Source organism: Sciurus carolinensis, chromosome 1 (assembly GCF_902686445.1).
Source record: "Sciurus carolinensis chromosome 1, mSciCar1.2, whole genome shotgun sequence".
Taxonomy (NCBI): Eukaryota; Metazoa; Chordata; class Mammalia; order Rodentia; family Sciuridae; genus Sciurus; species Sciurus carolinensis.
This window is the reverse complement of record NC_062213.1, coordinates 103,874,715-103,896,602: the sequence shown is the minus strand read 5'-3', so window position 1 is coordinate 103,896,602 and position 21,888 is coordinate 103,874,715. Positions and strand designations below refer to the sequence as shown.

Genomic DNA, 21,888 nt, shown 5'->3' with positions numbered 1-21,888 from the left:
GTTGATACTGTCTTTTTCTTCATTATACAGATGAGGACCAAGGGATTTCAAACTAGGCTTTGATTTTGTAACACTGAATTTCTTAAGCTTACCACTTCTTTCAATTCAAGTATAGGTATTTTAATCTCATCCATTCACTGTGTGATTCCCAAGAGGTTATTACTTTGGTACTGTTGCCACCCAGAGTTCCTTGGGGTAAAACCACATGATACACAGTTAGTATACTCTATAGCTGTGCAAATTTATTTCTGATAAAATGGGGCTCAGTTAAAGCAAAGAGGAGTTTGTAGCCCTTTATTGAAAATGATCTGATGAAGACTTACGAATTTGTTACATTGCCTGGGTAATTTTTCCATGTGTTGTGCCAATGCAGAACTTTGGAGAAAACAATTTTCCTTTTTCTTAAATATTTTATTGCCTAGTACAGATAATAATTCCTACATTAAATAACTTGAAATGAATTATAAAGTTTTATAATTTGTAAGAGCAATTTGGAATTATGAATATTCAATTTTACTGTTTCTGATTATTTTCACACTTTTCCCTTGATAATATGCTTTAGCTTCTCTACATTGGTTTTGATTTTTGTGATTTTAGATCCTCATCCTTCAGGGGCTTAAGCAAGAAGTCACTTGCTTGTGCCCTTCCCCAGATGGACTGCACTTAGCTGTTGGCTATGAGGATGGGTCTGTCCGAATCTTCAGCCTCCTGAGTGGGGAAGGAAATGTGACCTTTAATGGACACAAAGCAGCCATCACCATCTTGAAGTATGATCAGCTAGGTGGCAGACTGGCTTCTGGGTCCAAGGTGAGACTTTGAGGCAGATGCTCAGATTGATACATTAAAAAGCTTATGGTTTATGCTAAAGCAGGTTGTTCATAAAAATTGTTGGTCAAAATTATGGGCTTTCAATGTTCAAAATCATATACTGGTGGTAGAAATAGAATGAGAAGAATGAGTGTGAATTGGGAGATTCTTTTTTTTTTTTTTTTTCTGTTATACTTTCTGGTGAAAGACTGAAATTCATGAGTAAGACAGATAGCCATGGCAACTATAATAGAACACCATTGTAGAGTACCACCCAAAACTGTAAAACAAGAAAAAGAAAACAAAGACTGAGACTATGATAATTATTTGCCAGTAAGTTCTGCAAAATTGGTAGCTTACCAATGGGATACTTGGGATACTCTTGTATCCCAAGAGTCATTAGTTACAAACAGAATGTAAAGATTTCATTCCCAATAAAATGTTAAGTAACACAAAAATACCATGAAACTTTAGTAAAGAATATGATAGAATACATTTATGAAAACAATTCATGCTCTTAAATGGGCAGAGAATATATTGAGAAGATACTAGTGTTTTTTTTATTAATTTGCATAGTTTAAGTAATTTAAATAAATATCCCAAAGGTTTTCATTTAGAACTTGACCAGAGTTTAAAAGCTTGTATGGAAAAATGAATGAATTGTTAACATCAAAATTTGTGGAAAGGAGAATAATAAAAGTGTCGTTTTAAGATACATTATAAAAACCATAATTTCAAAAATGTTATATTGATTGGTACGAATGCAGAATAGTACATTATTGCCATCAAATGGAAATCCTAGGAACAAATCTACTTTTATAGTCCTAATTAGTAGTATATTTTCAAGATGATATTTCAGATAAGTATTAAAACAGTGGATTACTTATAAAATTATACTTGGACAATTAGCTGTTTGAGAATTTTCAATTAAGTCTTTACCTCATGACACATATGAAAATAAGTTGCACATTAAAGACTTAAACATGAAAAAATAATATTTTAAGTAAACCATAAAATATGTAAGTAAATGTTTATCTGATATCAAGGTGGCAAAGGACTTCAAATGTATCAGCAAAGAAAAAATTAAAGAAGAGTGATAGGTTTGATATATTAAAAGACAAGTTAAAGACAAGGAAGAAGGGAAATAATTTAATATTAAAAGAAAGGATTAATGTTTATTAATAATTCACAAATTATCAAGTAAAAGATGATACCCAAGACATGAATTGGCAATTCTAAAGAGATGCAGAGCACCACTTGTTACCAGGGTACATGTAAAGAAATTCTCAGTATTCAGAAATGCAGATTAAAATAAATATTATGACTGAGCATTTTTATTTATGAAATGACAGTGGTTTTTGAGAAAAGTAATACTGCTCAAGAGTTAAGCAGATGAGCACTGGCCTTGTCATTTATATCACTATTGGTTCTATAGATTAGTGCAGCCTGGGGATGTTTTCAGTGGTGTGAATCAAAAACTTTAGAAATAAGCATAAGTTTTAATCCAAGAATTTCCCATTTTAGTGTTGATCCTAATAGGTCTATATACAAAGACTTAACAAAGACTTAACGTACATATGCAGTATTCATTTCTGCACATGTATAGTGCCAGAAAATTGAAAACTACCTAAGTGTCTAAAATAGAAAAATTTATTAAATTATGCTATATCCTTAGAATTAATTATTATATGAGCATGAATAATGAGAACACTTTGGAATGATGTGGAAAAATGGAAATATTATTTCATGAAAAAAGGTTATAAACTAATCTGTTTTATAATAGGAATATAGCAGAAATACAAATTTAAACATATGTAAATGTATATTTATATACATGTAGGAATGAATGAATAGAACAATAGAAAATAAAGTATCCGATGATTATCCTTGAGTGATGGAATTAAGGATGATGTTTATTCCTCTGTACTTTCTATATGCTTTTCAGGTTTTCTAAGAAACTGTATTGTTTTGTAATACTTAAATAACATTTTGTACTAAAGGAAGTTATTTTTCTTCTGTATTATTTCATCCCTTTAGGATACAGATGTTATTGTGTGGGATGTGATCAATGAAAGCGGCCTCTACCGTCTAAAGGGACACAAGGACGCCATCACACAAGTGTTGTTCCTGCGAGAAAAGAATCTGCTAGTTACTAGGTAAGAAATAATGAATTTTATTTCTAATTTGTTTCCTTACTTTCTCAGCACCATGGTCATGTTTATGTGCTAGGCTTTTCTGCTTTCTGCTTTTCTTTCTCTCCTCATCCTTCCCAAATAGTATCATGGAGCTCTCTAAAGTAAAATTCTCTTTTCTGATTTGTCATTGATTTCTTTTGATATCAGCTTCTCTATGTTCCTTTATGTTTCAATGCAGCTTTTATGGAGTGAGTTTTGTTTACTTTCTAGAACCCTAGAAAGTCAGGAAAGCAAAATGTGAAGTAGTGGGCAGATGTGAATACCAGGTATTTAATTTAGTCTATGTTTTGAGGAGAGAGGTGTTTCATTGGCCTCCTGAACATCTGTAATGTTGAACCATTTGAAATGTCCAGTTTTTTAAGCCAAAATGATCAAACAGCAATTTTATAAGTGGTTCAACCTCCTTTAATAATGCTAGTCTAATAATTATTACTCCTCAGACATGACCACTCAGGAAAGACTGAGATCTTAATGTTTGCCAGGCAATAACTATAAGAACTTTAGTAATGACTCAGGAAAAGTGAAAAAGCACTAAATGCTGCCCCAGTGGCAAAGTAGTTCCTGTGTGACAGGATACAGGTGTATTTGGGTGTCTTGTTCAAATAAGACAGATTCCGTGAGAGAATGACACTAGCAGGTAGATTATATGCAATGCACTATTTGTGGAGTGCTTCGCCTCCTCATGAAGGAGGACTTTATTTGATTTATATTGTTGAGAAGAAGTAGGAAAGAGGCATCTGAACAAGAAGAGTAGAACCTTTGGGTATTACTTGTTTGGTAGGAAAGAATTGTTTTGGGGGTTAAGAGCCAGTTATAGGAGGTTTTGAAAATGATGCTGATGAGCCTGATTTTGATTCTACAGAGATTATTGAGCAGGTACAAATGTTAAAAATTGAGATTGTCTGACAGTGGTGTATTGGATGGGATGAGAGACCAGCAATGGATATAGAGATCAGATGAGTAGCTGTTAAAAATAATTCAGATAGGACTGAAATTCAGGTTTTTTTAATACAAAAATAGATGGGAAGGTGTCAAGATTTAGAGACTTCACAGAGGAGATGTTTTCGGGACTTGGCAGCTAACTGGACACAGGAGACGAGCACAGGGATGGGCTAAGATGTTTCCATGTTAGTCTGAGAATGTGTATGCTGTGGTGATGGAAATGGTGGGAAGAAGGCGCAATGGATTTGATTTCCATGTTCCTAAAGAACACAGAAGAATACTAAATATTCTGAATTCAGTTCATTTTTGTGCTTACAATAGGTGAAACATCTTTGTCTTTTACATAAGAATAACTACACAGAGAGTTAGGATTCTTTGCTTTTCAGAAGGAGGGTCAGATAGAATAGAAACTTTAGACAAGGTTGCTTTTTATATGTTTTTTTAAAGCAACAAGTGAGTCCTTTATTTCCACCTTAGTTTAATGATTTTTTCTAATTTTTTTTTTTTCCTTTTTCTTCTTTTAGTGGGAAAGATACCATGGTGAAATGGTGGAACCTTGATACCCAGCACTGTTTCAAAACATTGGTTGGCCACCGAACTGAGGTACATGTTGGGTCATGAACCCAGAGAAAGAATGACAAGAAGGTGTTTTGTCTCTGGCCCCTCTCTCTAACTCTTTTTTATTACTATTATTTCTTTTTACTGCTCATTATAATCATCATATGCCGAATGGTATCTCTTTTTTTGGTGATGGTGGTGATGGTGATCATATGCTGTCTTGAGAGACAATGAGATAAATTGGTGGAAGCAGTGCCAGTCTTTGGAGCAGATTTAGCAACTCTGGCATTTACTAAAAATTGAGTAGTTTTTAATCTTGAGTTTCATTATTTCTGAGTAAGAGTCCACTTTTGATTCTAGGGAGGTTTGATGATATTCTGTGTATGGTGCCTGGTGTGGCGACACAAATAGCAAATTGTAACTGTTGTGGCTTGATCTGTTCAATCAAGTTCAGGCAGTATTTGAAATATTTTTATACCCTTTTCAGTGCTGTGTTCATATCAGGCTTTCAAAAACATAATAGTTTAAATTAATAAGGAGGAAAAGCAGATTTTGCGACAAACAGTATTATTATTTTCCTTGTTTGATTCTTGGACCTAAAGGTCAAAAATTTTTGCAATAGGCATTAGTAGGGCACCTTTTATTTGCTAGATACTGCTGAAAGCAAAGACATTTAAGATCTAGAATCATCATTTGAATGGATTTATGTTGAACAGCCATTATTTAAATTTGGGAATAAGAAGTTGGAGAGAAATTCCTAGTATTGTGTAAGCAACAATTCTACAATGAGCCTTTTTTTTTTTTTTTCCTGTAAAAGTTGCCTTAATATGCCTTTTCTGAGACTTCTAAAGGCCAGGCCAAAGGGATTTTACTGTAGTATTCTTAGACTTTTGGAATGTCACATTTTACTGCCTAGAATCTCTTAAAAATCATGTAAATCTTCTTACACCCTACAGGTATGGGGGTTGGTTCTGGTATCAGAAGAAAAACGACTTATCACTGGGGCTTCAGACAGTGAATTGAGAGCTTGGGACATTGCCTATCTGCAAGAGGTAATTACTTTTTTTTTTTTATCATGGGCAATGTCATGTTTTAGCAATTTCATAGGCTTATTGAATCAGGTATAATTATCAAATACATTACATAGTACTAGAAGGAATTCTAATACATTCATAACCTACAACTTCTAAACAAAGATACTTCTTCATTATATATATGTTCTTGCCCATGTTTATTTGAGCTCTAAAGAAAAATAGCTTTATACCTACAACTTCTGATAATGCTAATGTTTTAGTTTATGGCATTCTTAGCCTGATATTCCTGGACCTTTGGTTGTTCATGGATGCATTTCAGAGTATCTGTGAACCTTTCCCCTCAAACAAAAATCTGTAATCTTTATGTGTTTCCAAATATTTATATTCTAGTTTATAACTATTTCTTAAATACTGAAAGAATTTGTGTTAAGGGGAAAAGATTATAGACCTTAGGTTTAGATAAAGTTAAAAATATAGTGTTATAACCACCATAGAACCCATTTTGGGTTCTACATATATTAGTATACTAGGGTTTATCTTCTAAGAACAGAAAATGTTTTGAAGTTAATGAAGAATGCATCATGGTTTTTGCACTATTTACTAAATAGTAGTCCTTACACTGTAGGGAAATTATTGGCTATAGTAAAATGAATAATGTTTTGCTATATATGATGTAATCATTCTTTAGTAATTTCAGATACTTGTCCTGCTGTTGAAGTTTAACCAGAGTTCATTAATCAAGCTATTAGTAGCCATAGGAAAGGCTTCTACATCATTAGGGTTAAGAGTCACCTCCTGAAACACATTTCAGTTTTTATTTTCCCATTTTTATAAAACAGGTTGAAGACCTGGAAGAACCAGAGCCCAAGAAAGTCAAAGAGTCTTCTCCTAGAATACAGGACTCACTTGTTGCAGAGGATGATGCCCTTGAAATGGATGAAACTCCTGAGGATGTAATTCATTTTTGTTTCTTTTGTTGAGTTGAGTAGTGAGACAAGTGAGAACTGCAGAGTTTTAAATCTGTAAATTTTGTCATCTTTTAAGAAATATTTTTTTCACCTGTATTTATCGTAATCATATCTTTTCAGAGGTTCAGCAGAACTTATATTTCACCTTCTTCTCTTGCTTCTGTAGCGCATCCTTTCATGTACAAAAGCTGGTTCCATAATGCGGGAAGGAAGGGACAGAGTTGTGAACCTTGCAGTGGACAAGACAGGCAGGATTCTTGCTTGCCATGTGAGTACCAGGCTTAGGAGAAAATAACAAGGGCTAGCTAGCTACACTGTTGATTTCAGGTACTTCTGTTCTTACACATTCCTTGTAGAGATGGATTTTTTTCTTTGATCATGTTAATTCATTATGTGGTACTATGTGAATCTATAATCCTTATTTTGTATTTGCATAACAATAATATAATTACTTTTATTAGCAACTATTTATTAAATGTTGACTTTTCCAAACAATATAAAAGCACATACCTTTTTTCTAGTCTTCAGAGCAATGCTATAAGTAGGAAATGGTATTCTCATTTTATAGATGAGAAAACAAGAGTTTTTTGTCCAATACAATTAGTAAGGGGAGAAAACCAAATATTACAGTTTATGTCTTACCAAGAATAAGCTAAATTGCAGACTGGCTCTCCTGGACTCATAACCACCTTTTGTCTCTCTAGGGAACTGACTCTGTGCTAGAAGTGTTTTGTATCCTGTCTAAAGAGGAAGTTCAGAAGAAGAAGGCAAAGAAGATAAAGAAAGCTAGAAAGAAATCAAAGTGTGTTTTCTTAATTTTTTGCAACAGCTTTGTGAGAAACCATTTATATGCCACAGAATTCACTCACTTTTCTAGTTTTAAAATTTTTTATTGGTACATTATAATTATACATAGTAGTAGGATTTGTTATACCTTATTTGTATATGCAAATAGTATTATTTCATCAGTCTCATTCCCCTGCACTTTCCTTTAAGTATCCTGAGTAGGCCACATATTACTGAGAAAAACCGTGGCTTATTTAAGGAAGTATTTACTTTATTACCAATTACTGTTAAAAGCTAGAGAAGAATTTGTGGGTCTGTGTCCATGCTGAATTTTTACTTTAGGGTACATCTTTATAATTAATACATTTCTGAGTCTTGGACTGAGACATAGAGAACTAGAAAGAGACTATGCAGATTTTCTAAAACAGTTTCTAAACTGCAGTGTGCCTTTAATGGCAATAGCCTATAAGGAAGGAAGGTGGATTGTGTAATAGACTGAGAAGAAAAGACTTGACTTTTTTATACAATTGAATTTTAGGGACAATAGGACCTTGAAATAGGTCATGACAATCATAGAAATACATTCTCTGATTGCCATAATTTATCAAATCTCAAAGAGACAAAATGTCATCTGACTATCTTCTGAGACCTATTTTGGTTTATATGACATGGTTAGATTGTTAAGTGCAGGACAGTGAATTTTTTTTCAAAGTCCTAGTTAGAAAAATATATTAGTAACACTTCAGTGGAAATTTTTATCATTCCAGGAAATTTTTATGAACTCTTGGATCCAGAATACAAGTGGAATACTTTTTTAAGGGTATTCCATTTAAAGTGGAATCATAGTACATTAATTAATTCTCATGGTAATCCTGTGTAGTTAAGTAACTTCCCCAGAATCTATATAACTTGTTTGCCATGGGGCAGGATTTTGGACTAGAAGAGCAGAGCTGCTTCTAGAAATGTGATAGGTTGATATTCTTTCTTTTTCCCCTCTAGATTAAATTCTTGCAAGGGGGAGGAGGAGGACCTTGAAATTAATGTTGAAATGACTCTGCAAGATGAAATCCAGCGGGTGACTAATATCAAAACTTCTGCCAAAATCAAGTGAGGAAAAATATAGTATCTGAAATTATTATAGAATAGTAAGCCACAAGTATTATTGACTCTTCCATGTGTTTGCATGCTCTCTATATGAATTATATTTTGGGGGACAGTGATCACACTGTCAGACTATTCCTGTTGCCTGTACCTTGGGGTCCACCTGTTCATGTCATATTTGCATTATAATAACTTTATAACTGTTTGTTAACTGTCTTTTGCTGCTTCCAGTTTTAAAAAAGTATTAGGTCTCATGTTCAGAAAGGATTTTAAATGACTTATGAAAAACATATCCACAAAAATAAGATATATGTCAGAATCAAGATCTGAGCCCAGGTTTTTTTATTTAAAAGACTATACTTGACTACTATTCAAGACTCAGAGCACTCTTATTTGTAAAATTCTTTATATTTGTTCATATGGATTGAATACATTGCCAAGGTTTCCCTCAAGACAAAGTTAACTTAGGGAACTAAAATAGGAGCTAAAACTTTTATGATTGTTTTCCCATGCAGATCCTTTGACTTGATTCATTCACCCCAAGGGGAGTTGAAGGCTGTCTTCCTGCTACAAAACAATCTAGTGGAATTATATTCACTGAATGCATCTTTGCCTACTCCTCAGCCCATCAGGACAAGCAGAATCACCATTGGGGGTCATCGCAGTGACGTGCGGACTTTGTCATTTAGCTCAGACAATATTGCTGTACTTTCTGCAGCAGCTGATTCTATTAAGATATGGAACAGGTTTGTGAAATATCTTTCCTATATCTTTATTCAGTAGAATTCCTTTTCCTTTGAATTATTTTTTTGTGCTCTTGATAGTTGATTATTAGTTTCTTAAGGCACTGTATACATTTCTCTCAAAATGTATGTTCAGTATATTTTGACTGTAGACTTGTGGAGCTTAGACTATAAAAAGTTGCCTTTTTATGTTTGGTTCATTTTGGGCATTTAGTAAATGCCTATTGAATGTGGTGAAGCATTTGATTTATACAGCTATGCATCACTTAACCAAAAGGACGCATTCTGAAAAAGCATTATTAGGTGATTTTTTTCATTGTGTAAACATTCTCGAGTTACTTATACAAGTCTATGTGGTTCCAATGTAACATGGCCTAATGTTTTCAGTAAACATTTTTTTTTTTTTATTTTTGGTAACAGAAGTATGGTCTAAAGTAATAACAAAGTGTGGTGTAGTAAATAAAAAATCACCATAGCCATTAATTGTTATCAAGTATCACATACTGGATATAATTGTATGTGCTATACTTTCATATGACTGGCAACACAGTAGGTTTTCATATCTCAGCATCAACACAAACATGACTAATGCATTACACTACAATGTTGCAACAGTTACAGTATCACTAGGCAATAGGAATTTTTTTCTGTTAATCCTACAGGATTGTCTCATGTGCAGTCTGTTGTTGATCATAATGTGGCATATGACTGGATAGATGGACATGGTTCTATAAAATGAACTTTACTTGTAGTAAATTGTCATGATGCTAATTGAACTTGTATTACTCGTGCTTACCTGTTTCCTGTTGATGATAGAACAGGCCCTGGGAGCCCAACAGATACTTTTCCCTACCCTGCTTTTCTGTGATCTCTGTTCCTTAGGATTAAGAGGGCCCTGCAAAGAAAGCAAAAATTTGGTGCTGTGTAACATATTCTTCCTTGAGTATAACTGGATTTGAGCCAAGATTTATTAAGACTTGTCTTCTCTCATGTTGATTTCTGTGCAGCTAAGTATGTCAGAATGTACACACTGACATGACATTTGAGCTATGGGGGTAGGTTACCTTACAAAGAGTTCTTTATTCCTTCTTTCATAGGTCTACACTGCAGTGTATTCGCACCATGACCTGTGAATATGCACTTTGCTCATTCTTTGTACCTGGTGATAGGCAGGTGGTCATAGGAACAAAGGTAACCTGGGACTTTTCTTTGAATTTCTAGGGACTTTTCTATACAATATCTTAAAGTTGTTTGAGAAATCTGACTTTTTTTAGTAAATGGGAAATATAATAGAGCTATGTAATATGGAAGGATTTTTCTCTTTTTTGGCTTTTTAAAAATCTCTTTATTTTCCTAATTTATCAAAAAAAATCAAACCATATGGCAAATTGTGGACAAAAAAATTGAAATCATGATCCTGAGATGGCTGTCATTAACATTTGGTGATCATTCTTTCATGTCTCTTTTCATGAACATACAATAATAATAATAATTTTAATTGATAAGATGTATTAAGATTAATGATAAAATTTATTAAATATCTACTATCATTTTTGACAGATAAAGGCAATAAAATAAAACCGAACTGCCCTAAAGTCCTCATTCTTAGATGCCAATCAGCTTGAGCATAAGTAGACATGGATTCGGATTCAGAGTCTTTGTATACAAAATGGGTAATTTGAAGCAAGTCTCACAACTTAGACTAGTCCTTTATCTATATAACAGGAGGATGACATTGGCATTTAAATCCTGGCTTTGTCATTTATTAGCTATGTAACCTTGGAGCAAGATACTTTAACTCTGTTAGCTTGCTTTTCTCAGGTACAGCAATATCAACAACACACTTCACAGGAATGAAGTATTACTTAGCACAGAGACTGACCCACAGCAAATAACTAGTAAATGATAGAGCTGGTAGCAGAAGTAGCAGTAGTGTTGGTAGTAGTAGTGGTGAGAATAAAGTGGAATAATGTAAGTGGGATGTTTTGAAGGTCTTTCTAAGTATTTGTCATCATTAGTCTCTTAAAACCTGTGCCTCATTTTCATGAATTTTATTAGAAAAATTATGTATATTATAATGGACATTCTTGCAAAAAGTGACATGTTGGAAAGATTTTAGACTCAATCTCAGAAAAACAGCATTAACATATGAATTAAAAATTTCCTCTGGGCTGGGGAGATAGCTCAGTTGGTAGAGTGCTTGCCTTGCGTGCACAAGGCCCTGGGTTCAATCCCCAGCACCGCAAAAAAAAAAAAAAAAATTCCTCTTATTTTTCATTCATTCTTTCAACAAATGTTGACCTAATATTTGCCATTGAAAAATCATTTTGTGAATTGATTTGAGGAATGCCTATATGAGTAATGTGCAGTCCCAGAACTAGTCCCTGTGGTTCTCATCCTCAAAACATTTTGGAGACACTGCAGATATAATCTCCATTTTACAGATGATAGAAACAGGTTCATGGAGATGAATTCTCCAGTGGCCATAGAATTAGGAAGAGGCAGACGAGGGAATTAAGTCTTTTGTTTACCTTTACCACCACGTTGTGCAGAAGCTTATCACATAGCTGGGTTTCGCCTTTGTGACTGTGTTACATGTTGGCTCTGTGATGGTGGCATATACAGACCTCTAAGCAGGAATCATGGGATGCCCTTATAACTTTTTCTTTCATTCTCACATATAATGCCCTTCCTAGCATTATAGGTAGATCTCTATTTGTCATTGTCAATTTATTGTGGAAAAGGAAATTAAAACTAGGTGGAGAAAAATTGGTTAAAGCTAGTTACTGTATAAAGAAGTCCACTTAAAGGATTGATTAAACTTTAAAGGTTTTTAGATTTTCATTTGTTATTATGTTTATTCTGATTTGCCTGTGGCCATGATATTTCCCTTTGGAGACTGTGGCACCAATGACAATGACAGGAATTCATTACTACAGGGTTGTACTGTGCATCATTGTGCAGCATGGTAATCCCTGCCAAGGTTAATTGGACATGTCAGTAGGGTATTTGAAAGCATTTATTCAGATAGGAAATATGGAGCATGGGATCCATTTTCTTAGGCATGTGATCACATTGTTGCTGCTTGGTTGTGAAATCTTTTCTAAATTATAAAGGCATGGATCATGGGTTGTAGATGTGCTCATTAGAACTATGTTCGTTTTGTCTTTCCAGACAGGGAAACTGCAGCTTTATGACTTGGCCTCAGGAAATCTATTGGAGACAATAGATGCCCATGATGGAGCTTTGTGGTCCATGTCTCTCTCCCCAGATCAGGTAATTAAACTAGATTTTAAAGCTGTGGATTTCTGCTCTATGGCTGCATTTCCCAATTTTTATATTAAGTTTAACTGCTGTTCTCTTGGGTTTTCTTCAAAGAAAACTCGTTTCATGTGCCTGATTTTCAGACTTCTTATATGATGCCATCTCATATATCTGGTACTGTTAATAGTTGTCATTATGAAATGAATTCTGGTTCAGAATTGATCATCAGCAATGTGGCATCAAGTGTTTATCCTTATAATTCTTCACACCATTGGTTTTTAATGCTTGAGAGGAAATGTTTTCTTGAGTAACACAATGCAGAGGGTAGAGTAGCCTTTTCTCTTCCCCTCTTAGTAGAAATACTTTGGCTATTTAAGTTTAGTGTTTTCAGAAAATTTATAAGCCTAAACCTTTATGAGTCAATAAAAGTTGGAATTACCCTGGAGACCTGTATATTTATTCTAGTAATGGTGCTGGTTGCCCTAAAGATTTTGAGATGGTTTTTTTGACAACACCTTAAGAGATTTTGGCCTATTCAGCCAAAGTATTCTCAATGGTGCAAACCTTCATCCATTGAAAGTACATATCTTTTTTGTAAAAAACTAAATCTAGAGTTTAGAGTGGTGACAGATATCATTTGAGATAAAAACAAAACAGCTGTGAATTTAAAGTATTAACAAAACCTTGCAATTATAATGTTCTCTTTTCCATAAATGATGGACTTTTTTGATACAACTAAGTGAAGGATCATGAAAATATTGCTTCTCGGGTTATAAATCTATGAGCCAGCACAATACACAACTGAGCTTCAGTGATCTGATCCCTTGTTCTATATACTTTACACCAACTTTATGCTTTAATGGGTCTGATTTTCTTGATCTTGGAAAACCATTTCAAACATGTTTTAAACAGATGCATTGCAGGGATAAATTTATACCTTTCTTGGGTGAATACTTTTAGTGAAGTATGTTAGATTAGCCATTCTATATATATTTGTCAAACTAGTTTTACTACTTTATAGCAAATTCTTTTGATTCTTGTCCTCTTATGTAGGCAAAAATTCCTACAATGTTCATTAAGGATTTTTCTTCCCAATGCAAACAAAAATGTAATTAGGACTTTTTATTAGTTATCACCTTTGTCTGTGTTGGTCTATGCTAGGAATTCTCAAATAAGCAGCAGCCCCAAAAAGGCAGTGGAAAGGGTTTGGGAGAATCACATTTTTATAAATTCTTATCCTATGTTCTTAAATAAAAAGTCTTTTAAATTATTTTGATGTGACTTCTTTGCAGTTTCTATGCTAAAATAGTTTGCAATTGAAATGTCATTTGATTTCCAGAGAGGCTTTGCAACAGGTGGTGCAGATAAATCTGTCAAGTTCTGGGATTTTGAGTTGGTGAAAGATGAAAATAGCACCCAAAAGAGGTAAGTGGACATTTTTTGTGTTCATTTTTTTGGTGTGAAAAATGGGGAACCATTGAATGACCTTTTGACATATATCTGTGCTGCACTTTAAAAATGGGAATTTTTTGTGACATACTCATATATTTTTTTTCTTGATGCTTTTTTGTGGTGCTAGACTTTCTGTGAAGCAGACCCGAACATTACAACTAGATGAAGATGTTCTGTGTGTCCGTTACTCTCCCAACCAAAAGTTGTTGGCTGTGTCTTTGCTGGACTGCACTGTGAAAATTTTCTATGTTGACACATTAAAGGTACAGTGGTTATACCTGGGCATATTTTCTTTCTTATTCTGACATTGAAAATTTGTCTTGAGACTCTAAAAAGGTAATTTTGACCACACTGAGCAATAGTATATTTCTAAAAACTTGTGAATCAAAATATTGTAAGTGAACTGGGGGAGAGTTTCAAAAGAGTTCTGTGATTCATAAATTTCATGTAAATCAAGTTATATATGGTGCGTATATTCAGGAAATCTTGCAGATAGAAAATTCTACCATAAGTGTATTTCTGGGTGTCATAGCCAATACTTGCACACTTGGCTATACATTAGGATCATTTATTTATTATTGGACCCTATGCCCAGAGCATTGTTAGACCAGAATTGGGACATAGTTTTGTGAAACAAGTATCCCAGTGTCTTTTCAGCTAAGTGATTCAGAGAAAATCTCTGTGCTAAAATCTGAGACAGTACATTTCTGGGTGTCTCCTTGCCTTCACTGAGTTGTTATACTCTTGGCAAGTGCATATAGGGTCTCTGATGGACTCAAGTAATCGTAACAAACTGTCTTTAGTGGCTTGTCTCTGAGGATTTATGTAAAGCAGTCCAGAAATTCATTTAATATATTATTTGAAATTTATATTTTAGACCCACATGTAATAAAATATACCTATGTTTTATAGACAGATATAAATTATTTATGTTCTTTTTCTTCCGTGTTTAGTTTTTTCTTTCGTTGTATGGACACAAACTACCTGTTATATGCATGGACATTTCTTATGTAAGTAAAGCTTAAGTTGTGTCTCAGTAACAAGTTAGCTGGTTATCTAAATTTCTGTAGTTGGTAGAGTACCCTGAAAATGAAACATCAAAAAGCCATCCTCCTTTGTTTTGTAGGGTAATTTTTGTGAAGCGGAAGGAACTTGGCTTTCTACTTGGATATTATAGTATTTTGCTTTCTGTGTACATTAGTGTTGTGGCCACAATCCCATTTTTCTAGTACCTGGTTATGATTAGGAGTAGGAATATTTATTTTTAAAAAGGGTCTATTCTATGTGAAAGAAAAGAATTCTATGTGTCTGATTTGTATTCAGTACAGAGCCACTTGTACTGAGCCCTGAGAAAGGAAAGATGAGAGCAAATAATGACAGAGGATTATGGGATTCAAGGCTAGGTCATAAACATTTTAGTGGATTATTTTCCAATCTCTTTTCTCCTCTGTCCCCTTTATTCTTCTCCCAAATCCCATTGCAGAAATTAGAGATTCTTTTTCCTGTTTAACAAAGTAAATTGGTAATCCTATATCAAAACACAACACTGCTTTGGGGCAGTACAAAAATATTGAAGCTACAGACTTCATGCTTTCACCTACAAGCTTTTTAAGTATCTCTGTAGGTGAAAATAATTAGGTACTTTTGGTAGAGAAGAAATTAGTTTTTTGGCTTTATTTTAATGTTTTTGGAAGAAATGAGTTAAATGTTCTGGTTAGCTTTTATTATCTAATTTACAAAATTCAAATACTAAGTAATGTTTCATTTCTCTTTCTTATAGGATGGAGCACTAATAGCAACTGGGTCTGCTGATAGAAATGTGAAAATCTGGGGTTTGGACTTTGGGGACTGCCACAAGTCTCTCTTTGCACACGATGACAGGTAGGCATAGTCTTCTCAAAGGCCTCCCTTTGAGTCAGCTGTATCATTTCCCTAGATCATCTGTGTCTGTTATTTAGTGTTCTTGACAATGATAAATTAGAAGTTTAATGTTGTCAGACATTTTAAAACTAGCTGATCAAATGCCATTTATGTATGTAGGACTCATACATAATGCCTTCTTAAGACACTTAAATACTTTTCTCCCTTTTCAGTGTGATGTACCTGCAGTTTGTACCTAAGTCCCACCTCTTTTTTACTGCTGGGAAAGATCATAAGATTAAGCAGTGGGACGCAGACAAATTTGAACACATACAAACTCTGGAGGTAACTCTTACCAGTACTGTTTGCTCAGTACTTAAGAACTACTTTTCATATGTTTACATCACCCACTAGTATAAGCACGTAGTGGTCTATGATGAGTTATTCTTACTTGAGTTCTTCTGGTTTTCTTTCTCCAGGGACACCACCAGGAAATATGGTGCTTAACAGTCAGCCCCAGTGGAGACTATATTGTATCATCATCCCATGACAAATCTCTGAGACTTTGGGAGAGAACAAGGGAACCTCTTATTCTTGAAGAAGAAAGGGAGATGGTAAGAACTTTAGACTTGGTTCAGATATGCTGGTGGGTAACAGGCTGTCCCAGTTAAAGTTTTCTCTCTAGTGCAGTCACATGTCATTCAAGAACCTTGTTTCTAAGATCATTGCCATCCATTTGAGAAACCAGGCACAAAGATGTCATAGGGGAATTACATTTCAAAAGAAGCAACTTCTGCCTGCTTCATTTCTCTTTATGTAGACACCATATTTTTTTCCTGTCAAATTAACTTGTATCTATCTCATGGCAGCAAAGGGAAGCAGAATATGAGGAGAGTGTGGCCAAGGAAGATCAACCAGCAGTGAGTAAATCTTTCAAGACCCTGAAATTTTTGATAATTTTAAGAATTTCTAATGGAATTAGAATTGGGGATAGATGCCACAGTCATCACCAGCCGATTTGAAAAAGTATGTGTGTAGTGCTTTTTATTCAATTGTATGTCCCAATTTCATGAGACAAGTCATTAAGTGAAGCTTTAGAGAATTCTTTAGAACAAAAAGAGAAAGAAAAAGAAAAGACCATTTTCAGGATATTAAATAATGATGCATATATAATACTGAGCATAGGGATTGACACTAAATAATTGTGATAGCTGATAACTGTGCTCTCATTTTCATAAAATAATGTCTATATTGTTTTTATTGACCCTTTTTTAAAAATTTTTTTAATTGTAAACAAATGGGATACATGTTGTTTCTCTGTTTGTACATGGAGTAAAGGCATACCATTTGTGTAATCATAAATTTACATAGGGTAATGTTGTTTGATTCATTCTGTTATTTTTTCCCTCCCCAACCCCTTTTCCCTCTATACAGTCCTTCCTTCCTTCATTCTTGCCACCCTCCTTATCCCTAACCCTAACCCTAAACCTAACCCTAACACTAACCCCTCCCACCCCCCATTATGTGTCATCATCCGCTTATCAGCGAGATCATTCGTCCTTTGGTTTTTTGAGATTGGCTTATCTCACTTAGCATGATACTCTCCAATTTCATCCATTTGCCTGCAAATGCCATAATTTGATCATTCTTTATGGCAGAGTAATATTCCATTGTATATATATGCCACAGTTTCTTTATCCATTCATCAATTGAAGGACATGTAGGTTGGTTCCACAATCTGGCTATTGTGAATTGAGCAGCAATGAACATTGATGTGGCTGTATCTCTGTAGTATGCTGATTTTAAGTCCTTTGGGTATAGGCCAAGGAGTGGGATAGCTGGGTATTGACCCTTTCTTTAACTTCTGTCAGTGATATATCTTTTTCTGGCAGGTTCCAGGAGAGACTCAAGGTGACAGTTATTTTACTGGAAAGAAAACTATTGAAACAGTCAAAGCAGTAAGTTGATCTAGAATGTAGTATCTTGTTTTTTAATAGTATCTCAACTTTTTAGCACAAGTCTTATTTTGTATCAACCACATTATAGCCCTTTTGTGACAGAAAGTTGGTGAAATTTAAGATGGAGAGTATATCTGTTTTCTTCCTAATAACCAAGGATAAGGGTAGTCCTGCAGCGGTACCTGAGTTCTAGCAAGGAAATCTTCTGAATGTAGTGTTCCTGGGAACTGCCCTATGCAAGGTGTCCAGATATGATCTCACTTGCATCCCTGACACTTTGTCTCTTTTTTATACATTAAAGAAAAAAGAAAACTAAAGACATCTTTCAAGTGCTATTTGGCACTCTGTTGGCACATCTTTATTAGTCAGGCTTTCTAGTTTCACTGTCCTGGGATGATGGAGTGTATTGTGATGGTTTCTTTCCTTTGTCATCATCTGTGTAGGCTGAAAGGATCATGGAGGCCATTGAGCTATACCGAGAAGAAACTGCAAAAATGAAAGAACACCAAGCCATTTGTAAAGCTGCAGGGAAAGAGGTAAGATAGTCCATTAAGTTATGCACTGGGAAATATTATAAATAGTATTACTGAAAAGGAAACCATCATCATTTCAGGATTTATTAACTCAGATTAAGATATAAGATAAATGGAATAAGATCTTTTTGAATTCAATATTAGAAGAAATGGAGGAACTATTGGAGGAAGGAAACTTAGTCTTAATCAAAAGGAGAGAATAGGAAATTATAGACTGATGTGATTAGCATATTGAGCAGAAACATTGAGTTCCTATGTTTGTTTGGGAAGCATGGTAACCATTTCAGACTTTTAGATGAAATGTATTTCCTAAACTCAATTAAAAGTACTTCAGAAACCAAAACACCTAATAATTCTTTTATACTCTTTCAGTTTTTTTGTTTGAAATTGTGAAATACTATTATTATTACTCTGTATATGACAAGTACCATCAAAGTCTCATCTTAACTAATGACTTGATTTAATAATATCTTCATAGGTTCCTCTTCCCATCAACCCCATCCTGATGGCTTATGGCAATATTTCAGTGAGTAGAATGTTTAACATTTTCCCCTTGATTATTCAAACATTGCTTTCAGAGACAGGAGTGGAATTGTGAAGGCATTATAATTTGAGAATGGATGAGATAGGAAATCGTTAGTCTTTAAAAATCTTTTTTGAATGTTGGCATCCTCTTGGGTATTTTGTATTTCAAAAGTACCACTTTAGCGTGACTTCTGAAGACAACCTTTTCAGTTGTACTGGACTGACACTCTTCTATTTTCTTGTGCTATGGATCTCCACATCCAAAACCCTCAAAAGATTATGTTCATTTAAATGAACTTTGAAATAAATCTTTGGAGGAAAAGTTGATATAAATTAGATAAAGGAAGAGAGAGGGGGAGGGTAATGTGAAAATATATGCTTATCCAGCAATCACAATTACTTTGTATTTCACCTGCATGTTTCATTCATCACAGTAATCTTGTGAGTCAGAGTACCTTGTTTTATAGATAAAGAAACTGACCTGACATACTTATGATAATGTGGTTGGTAAGGAATACAGCTTAATTGTGAACCCAAATCCAACTTAGTGTAAGTCCATGCGAGTCTTGCCATTATAGAAGTGAGAGAGAGGGTTCTGTATTTTGTTATTGTTGTTGTTTTCAGGAAATAGAAATTATTGTACTTTAGTAGAAACCCAACAAAGTATATCACTAATGGTGTGTTATCCCTTCCTTTATAGCCTTCGTTTTATGTATTAGAGATTTTTAAAGGGATCAAGTCAAGGTGAGTCCTAGGGCACAGTTATTAATGATTGTCAGGTAACACCATTTATTGAATGCTTATCTGAACATGAAATAGTAATTATACTTGATGATTATTTTCCTTATAAGATTAAATAATTCATTATAATCTTTTTGAAATGTGAGAGCTAGGAGGCTTCTCCTAAAGTATGAAGGGAGATGCTTTTAAGAACAAATGAGTGGTAGTAGTTTATGTTATAGGTAGTGAAATAATAAATAATTCAACCCGAAGTACCAACTATGGACATTTTTTGTTGTATGTTTTCTTGGGTTTATTTTCTGTCTGCAAACACAATTAGAATCAATACTGTATTCGGTTTCATATCATGATCTTTTTCACATATTCCCTGAACATTTGTTCATGTTTTTAATATTTTTCCAAAACACATTAGATCAAAATATTTCTTTGTACAAATAATTGCTATGTTTGTTTTCGTTTGTTGTTTTGTTTGTTTTTCATACTTCGTTGTTTTCAGTAATACTTTCTATATAATTTAGGTCTTTCTACATAAATCTTTGTCATCCTTATGGAATATTTTTCCTAAGAGTTCTAGCAGCCTAATAACTGATAAATGGGCATGAACTTTTTACAGGTTTATGTTGCCAAATTACTTTCCAGAGTCCTTGAGCTGGTTTTTACCAAGCTTTTAAAAGTTTTACCAGTTTGAGAAGAAAAACTGGTATTGTAATATATTCATTTATTTTTATTATTAACAAAGTAATATTTCATCATGTTTATTGACCATTATTTATTTTTTTCCTGTGAATTTTTTATTGCTTTTTTGTTGTTGTTATTAGTTTTTGTCGTAACAAAAAAAATTTTTAGAATAATGTTTTCTGGGATTTCTCTTTTAAGTTTGACCCACTGAAGGTTATTTTCATAACAAATCATAATATCTACATGTAAGCCTTATAAAACATTAATAGGACCATCTAAAGATAATGATTAAACTTTACTAGAGAAACATAAAAGATTATTGATTAATGGAGGCAAAATAGTCCAAGATGAGAAGATTCTGTGTTTTGAAGACTTTGGTTTTCTTTAATTAGTAGATTTTTTTATCCCAATTGAAATATTCTTGAGATTTATAATTAAAATTGATGATGTGATACTAGAGCTAGTTCTAGAGGGAGCAAATCTGTCTCTGAGATTAAAAAGCTATAAAACTAGCAAAATTAAAATAATGCGGGATTGGTGTCAGAATTAATCAATCATCATTGTAGACTGAAAAGCCCTAGAACACACACATAGAAGAACTCAATATATGGTAAAAAGAAGTATCAAAGATAGAATATTCAACAGAAGTCTTTGGGGACATTTATCTAGAAGAAGGAAACCATCAGATTTTCCTACCATGCCATTTTCCAATATGCATTCCAACTAGATTAAAATATTAAATATGAAAATCAAAACAGTGAAGAGAGAATAATCCAGAATATAGATTAACATTTAATTAAGTTTAGGATGGGTAAGGTCAATTCAAGTATAAAAGCAGTAGAAAAATAGTTAAGGAAAAGATTTTAAAATTGACCATGTTAAGAATTGTGACATCTTTAATATTTATTTTTTCTCCTTCAGTGAATTGGAAGAGTCCTTGCTTGTACTGCCTTTCTCTTATGTTCCAGACATTCTTAAGCTCTTCAGTGAATTCATCCAGATGGGCTCTGATGTTGAACTTTTATGTAGGTGCCTCTTCTTTCTCCTCAGGTAATATCTTTTTCCAGAGAGTACCAAGTCTCCTCAGCCAAACAATTCCATTAATTGACACTGTCGACACTTTGCAATTAAAATCTTATGTTTCTGTTTCAGAGACTTACAAAAATTCAGTGTCATCTAACATAGCATATTTCTGACCCTTGAAATCATTCTTGCCTTTAAAGGGATAGTGGTGACCCACTTTGTCAGATAATATATAGTGTTAAGACATTGCTCAGGAAAGCTTAATCAGTGATAGGTCTTCAGAGTTCAGTCTTAAGATACTAGTGGCTTTAGTGTCAGTTACTGAATAGCCAACATGTTTTATTTGTTGTTTCTTTTAAACCATTTAGTTTAAGCTAACTGGTTTTGTTTTTTTCTCATAACAACATTTTAAGGAATAGTCAATTTATATATCCATTCTATACATATGAAAAAAATGTAGGAGCATATTTGGAGGGAAACTTTGAACCTACAAAATATATGTTCATTTGTTCATTAGACTATATTCTTAAATAGGAAGAATTATCTGCTAATATATAATTGAGAAGAATATATTTTATATATTATGTTATTTATTCTACTTTTCCATTATCCAACCCTCACTCTCAGGCAGTTATAGCAGAGAATGAGAATAGGAAATAGGAATTGAATATTCCTTAAAATAAGTGTTATGGGTGGGGCACGGTGGCACATGCCTGTAAT

General features: G+C 33.8%; 2 protein-coding genes across 4 annotated transcripts in view; one reads left to right on the top strand and one right to left on the bottom strand.

The window, feature by feature from the left end:
• Positions 1–21,888, top strand: part of Wdr3 (WD repeat domain 3) — a 32,500-nt gene that overhangs the window by 3,644 nt on the left and 6,968 nt on the right. For both annotated transcript variants that reach the window (XM_047539969.1, XM_047539978.1), the window contains exons 3-25: positions 598–807; positions 2,845–2,963; positions 4,469–4,547; positions 5,459–5,554; positions 6,376–6,489; positions 6,671–6,772; positions 7,209–7,306; positions 8,290–8,397; positions 8,907–9,137; positions 10,232–10,325; positions 12,309–12,410; positions 13,738–13,823; positions 13,978–14,113; positions 14,804–14,860; positions 15,631–15,731; positions 15,944–16,055; positions 16,190–16,324; positions 16,580–16,630; positions 17,603–17,668; positions 18,112–18,204; positions 18,680–18,727; positions 19,427–19,470; positions 21,067–21,195. In XM_047539969.1, the coding sequence (XP_047395925.1) occupies positions 598–807; positions 2,845–2,963; positions 4,469–4,547; positions 5,459–5,554; positions 6,376–6,489; positions 6,671–6,772; positions 7,209–7,306; positions 8,290–8,397; positions 8,907–9,137; positions 10,232–10,325; positions 12,309–12,410; positions 13,738–13,823; positions 13,978–14,113; positions 14,804–14,860; positions 15,631–15,731; positions 15,944–16,055; positions 16,190–16,324; positions 16,580–16,630; positions 17,603–17,668; positions 18,112–18,204; positions 18,680–18,727; positions 19,427–19,470; positions 21,067–21,195 (2,411 nt within the window). The remainder of the gene's footprint in view (positions 1–597; positions 808–2,844; positions 2,964–4,468; positions 4,548–5,458; positions 5,555–6,375; positions 6,490–6,670; positions 6,773–7,208; positions 7,307–8,289; positions 8,398–8,906; positions 9,138–10,231; positions 10,326–12,308; positions 12,411–13,737; positions 13,824–13,977; positions 14,114–14,803; positions 14,861–15,630; positions 15,732–15,943; positions 16,056–16,189; positions 16,325–16,579; positions 16,631–17,602; positions 17,669–18,111; positions 18,205–18,679; positions 18,728–19,426; positions 19,471–21,066; positions 21,196–21,888) is intronic.
• Spag17 (sperm associated antigen 17) overlaps positions 17,442–21,888 on the bottom strand; it is a 230,243-nt gene continuing 225,796 nt past the window's right edge. For both annotated transcript variants that reach the window (XM_047539956.1, XM_047539948.1), the window contains exon 49: positions 17,442–18,154. The gene's annotated coding sequence lies outside the window, so the exon portion shown is untranslated. The remainder of the gene's footprint in view (positions 18,155–21,888) is intronic.